At 44.5% G+C, this 4,311-nt stretch overlaps 1 protein-coding gene across 1 annotated transcript in view; it reads right to left on the bottom strand.

Moving 5' to 3' along the window:
- Positions 1-1,416: 1,416 nt before the first annotated feature.
- Positions 1,417-4,311, bottom strand: part of OPN3 (opsin 3) — a 24,597-nt gene continuing 21,702 nt past the window's right edge. The window contains 1 exon segment of the mRNA XM_009276182.1: positions 1,417-1,680. Coding sequence (XP_009274457.1) covers positions 1,417-1,680 — 264 coding nt within the window.

The raw sequence follows: 4,311 nt of genomic DNA, 5'->3' as shown, positions 1-4,311 counted from the left end.
ATCCAAGTAGGAGAACCATTACTCACACTGCAACTGCTCTTCTCTAACTGTTAGACCAAAGTGCCAGAGCAGGTTGAAGATTAATATAGGATGACAGTCCTGGTCCATGTACAGAATAAACAGATGCAAGATAAAGATGCATGAAGCATGCATTGTAACAAAAAAACAATCCGATTCTTCCTTTTCACTGACCTTTTTTCATTGGTGCTTTGATTTGCATGATTTTCTTCACTGTGTAGCTCAGGAGTCCCATCAGCTAGCACTAAGAGAACGGCTTGGTAGGTACACAGGGACAGCTTTCTGGTGGCTTCTGGTTTAACTATAGTCCCAGTCATTGTCAACATCACTTCTCCCACCCCCTGCCCTGCAAAGCGCCAAATCAGACCAACTAAACTGCAGCCAAACTTCAAACGTTCCTCCCTCTTCCCTGATAACTCTGTGCACTAGGAGTGCTAGCAGTTCAGGGATCACAAGATGACTCAAGCTGGTAGGAACCTCAGGAAGTCTCTAGTCTGACCTGTTCCACTGCTTGGCTGTCCTCAGAGTAAAAAAGCTTTTCCTCATATGCCATCCAAATGTCTCGTTTCAGTTCATGCTCGTTCTCTCTGATCCTTCCACTATGCATCACCCTGAAGAGTCTGGCTCCATCTTCTTGAAAACCTCCCCATCTCTATTGGAAGACTGCTATTAGGTTCCCCAAAGATGTCTCATCTCCAGGCTGGTCAAGTGCAATTCCCCAGCCTCTCCTCACAGGCCAAGTACTCCAACTGCTGACGATCTTGGGGGACTCCACTGAACTCACCCCAGTTTACAGATGTCTTTCTTGTGTTGGGGTCCCAAAACTGGATGCCGTATCTAGATGTGGTCTAATGAGGGCCGAATTGCTTCAGACTACCAGCTCCGACCCTGTCAGTACAGCCTGGGATGCTGGTGTCCTTCCTTGCTGCCAGGGCACACCGCAGGCTCATGCCTGCTTCACTGACCAACAGGACCCCACATCCTTTTCCACAGAGCTGCGTCCCAAGCAGCCAGGGCCCGGCCTGCTGTGCTGCAGCATCATTCTTCCTTCCCAAGTGCAGGACTTCAGCAAGGGCAAGCGCAAACTTTGTAACATTTCTGTCAGCGCATTCCTCCAGCCTGACCAAGTTCTCCTGAATGGCAATCCTACAATATGCTTTAAGAAAATTCAGAGTAAAGACATCCATCAGCAATTTTGGCACAGATGCAGACATTTCAGTACTGTGACCAAAACTGAACTGCCTGCAGAGCTTCAGATGCAGAATCCCTTCAGTATTTCACAGCTTAAGAATGTGGTTTCCTTTGGCAGCCCACAGACACCACCACTGAAACCGGTCTCCAACCTAAACAGTCTGCTGGCTGAAGTCCATCTCATTCTCATGTCTCTTTAGCTCATCCCTATAGCGGCTTTACTTGGATGACATTTACTTTTGTCCCATTGTGTTTACTGTTGTCATCTATTTGCTGAGCGTCATCACTGGTGATAATAAAAATGACAGAGGAAGAGCTGAAAGTCACTTTCTTCTTTGGCCTGTCCCCTGCTTTCTGAGACATAACTATTGGTCGTACTGGTTTGTCATTCCCTGTTGCTGGTGTCTCTTTCACAGTCCTCTGGAATCTCATTAGGCGAAAGCACAGGAGTTGCAAAAGGCATCGTCGAAACTGCAAGAGAGAATAAACAAATGAAGTTACAACTTCCTAAGCATTCACTATCATGTACGATCCAGTGAAGACAGCAGTATAGTAAATATACTCAAAATAACAAATTTCTGCATATCTCCACCTTGTTCCGAGTTAGTTTCAGTGCTGTAACAAAGATGGTGGCTTTTTAGTGGGCACTTTTTTCCCCCTACGCCAGAGCTGAATAGGATCACCTAGCCAGTAGAGGGCACTGAAATGCAATTTAATATTTTACCAGCAGCAAGATCTGCAATCAACAATCTGCAAAGAACAAGAGGACTAGGCTCCAAAGTCTGCTATAGGTATTGTTCCCATCTTTGAGCATTCAAAATATCACACATTTGATCTAGCAGGAGAAGAATATTCTCAGAAACACTTCACAGGAGTATGCAGAGGAAAGGAACAAGGGGAGGAAGGGCATAAAAGGAAGAAAACATCACTTTGTAAGTAACTCAAGGGTCTGGAACATTAACAAAAGCATTGAATGTCACAGATAAAATAAAATTTCAACAGTTGGTAACACAGAACTAAAATGTTCCCATTGCATATGGAAGGAACAGAAGTCTTACAGCTAATTAGAAGCCATTTATGATACAGGAAGTCTGTTCTACCTTGTGATTAAATAATGCAAGGTATTCAGTGAAAGCTCACATCAGTATACAGAATGACAGCTACAGTAGTGACACTGTTTTAAATGCTCCAATTACAGCCTCCCCTTCACAAAGCAAAGCATTCAGGTATGGAGGTTAAAGGATGCACTCATTCAGTAGTTCCATGTCTGCACACATCTAAAGCTCAGAGATGATCTTTTGGGGAAATTCTCTGGTTTTACGAGAAATAAGTGGGCAGCTTCCTCTTCTTTTAGTAACTCATAACATGACATGCCTGGAATACATGAAGAGGACTTAAAAAAAAAACCCCAAACCCCCCAAAACAACAGGGCGGGGGGGAAACAACCCACCTTTTCTCTGAAAAGGGAATAGGACATGTTTCTCAACAGCCTTCCATTTAGCTGTGTTCAGGATTATTCTGTATTATCCTGCATGGTCACTGACTTTGCTTTTCCAGCTATTATGCAAGAAGCTCTCTGACATGCCAGTTTGGAACAAGGCTTTGTTACATGAAATTAATTCTACTCTGACACAAGGGAGGCAATAGGTCCTGTTAGGAAGGGACCTAGAAAGTTACAAGATGATAGAGAAAGGTAATCTGGTGCTATGTAAAAACACAAGAGAATGGTCATGTGGAGGCTTTGAAGATTTCAGAGATAATGTGGTACCTCTGAGTAGCATGGAAGTGAGAAGGCACAAGCATGTTAGAACAGGTCTGATAGAGGAAGGATATTATAGAGAAGAACTGGTTTTAAGATTAATTCTGAGGGCAAAATAACCCAGAAGATGAGCAAAATTATCATCATTTTGGTCTTAAATCTGGAATTAGAGGTGAGTAAGAAGCACTTCACAATGCATCTCCAATAAGCATGTTCAGCTGATTTGTTCTTATCCTGGCTATGACTTTACTGGCATTGTGCCTGGTACCAGTTTGATTTGCTTCTGGGTATCAGAACCGACAAAATCTTTTTTCAGGTTAAACTACTTAACTTAAACTTTTATATACTCACTGTATTAAAAAAAAAATCACACTATTGAAAAATACTTTTTGAACATGACTATTGTTAGCTCCCCACACCCAGGCCAGCTCTGATATTGTGCAGCTGTGTAACCTTAGATCAGCCTGCTGTGAAATGAGCTGTGGGGGAAGAGCTGCGAGATGCCACAGTGGGGGCTCCTGCCTTCACTCGGCAACAGCATTTAAGCTCACCCTTGGCCTTGGTCCCGGTCTGAGCTGCACTGCAGCCTTTGCCTGGCCTCCCATCTGGCTGATCGGACCCACTAACTTGACTGCCTTGTCCCTACAACTGCTGGCTGGCCTGGGCTGGTGCCTCGCAATTGCAAACCAGCATAGGAAGTCACAGAAAATTCCGTCTCTATAATGAGGTAATGAAAACCCAGGGAAATCCTTCCAGCAGTCATTCATATTTCTTTACCCTTTGTCAAGTGATTCTGTTAAACTCCAGGTATCTTTAACTCTATACAATCTTGGTTTCAGAAGTTGACAACGTGCATGTTACACTCTCAGTTAATGTTCAGGGTTATAGTGAAGCTATTTTAACGTCTAAATAAATTCACCAACACTGCTTAACTTAAGGCCAACGAGGCAGATATCCTGCTGGGAGTCTGTTATAGACCACCCAACCAGGATGAAGGGGCGGATGAAGCGTTCTATAAGCGGCTGGCAGAAGTCTCTCAATCGCTAGCTCTTGTTCTCATGGGGGACTTCAACTTCCCGGACATCTGCTGAAAATACAACACGGCAGAGAGGAAGCAGTCTAGGAGGTTCCTGGAGTGTGTGGAAGACAACTTCCTAACACAGCTGGTAAATGCGCCTACCAGGGGAGGCGCCTCGCTCGACCTGCTGTTTACAAACAGAGAAGGACTGGTGGGAGATGTGGTGGTCGGAGGCCGTCTTGGGCTTAGCGACCATGAAATGATAGAATTCTCGCTTCTTGGTGAAGTAAGGAGGGGGGGCAGCAAAACCGCAACCATGGACTTC

Source organism: Aptenodytes forsteri, unplaced genomic scaffold (assembly GCF_000699145.1).
Source record: "Aptenodytes forsteri isolate BGI_AS27 unplaced genomic scaffold, ASM69914v1 Scaffold10, whole genome shotgun sequence".
Taxonomy (NCBI): domain Eukaryota; kingdom Metazoa; phylum Chordata; class Aves; order Sphenisciformes; family Spheniscidae; genus Aptenodytes; species Aptenodytes forsteri.
This window is presented reverse-complemented; position numbering and strand designations above follow the sequence as displayed.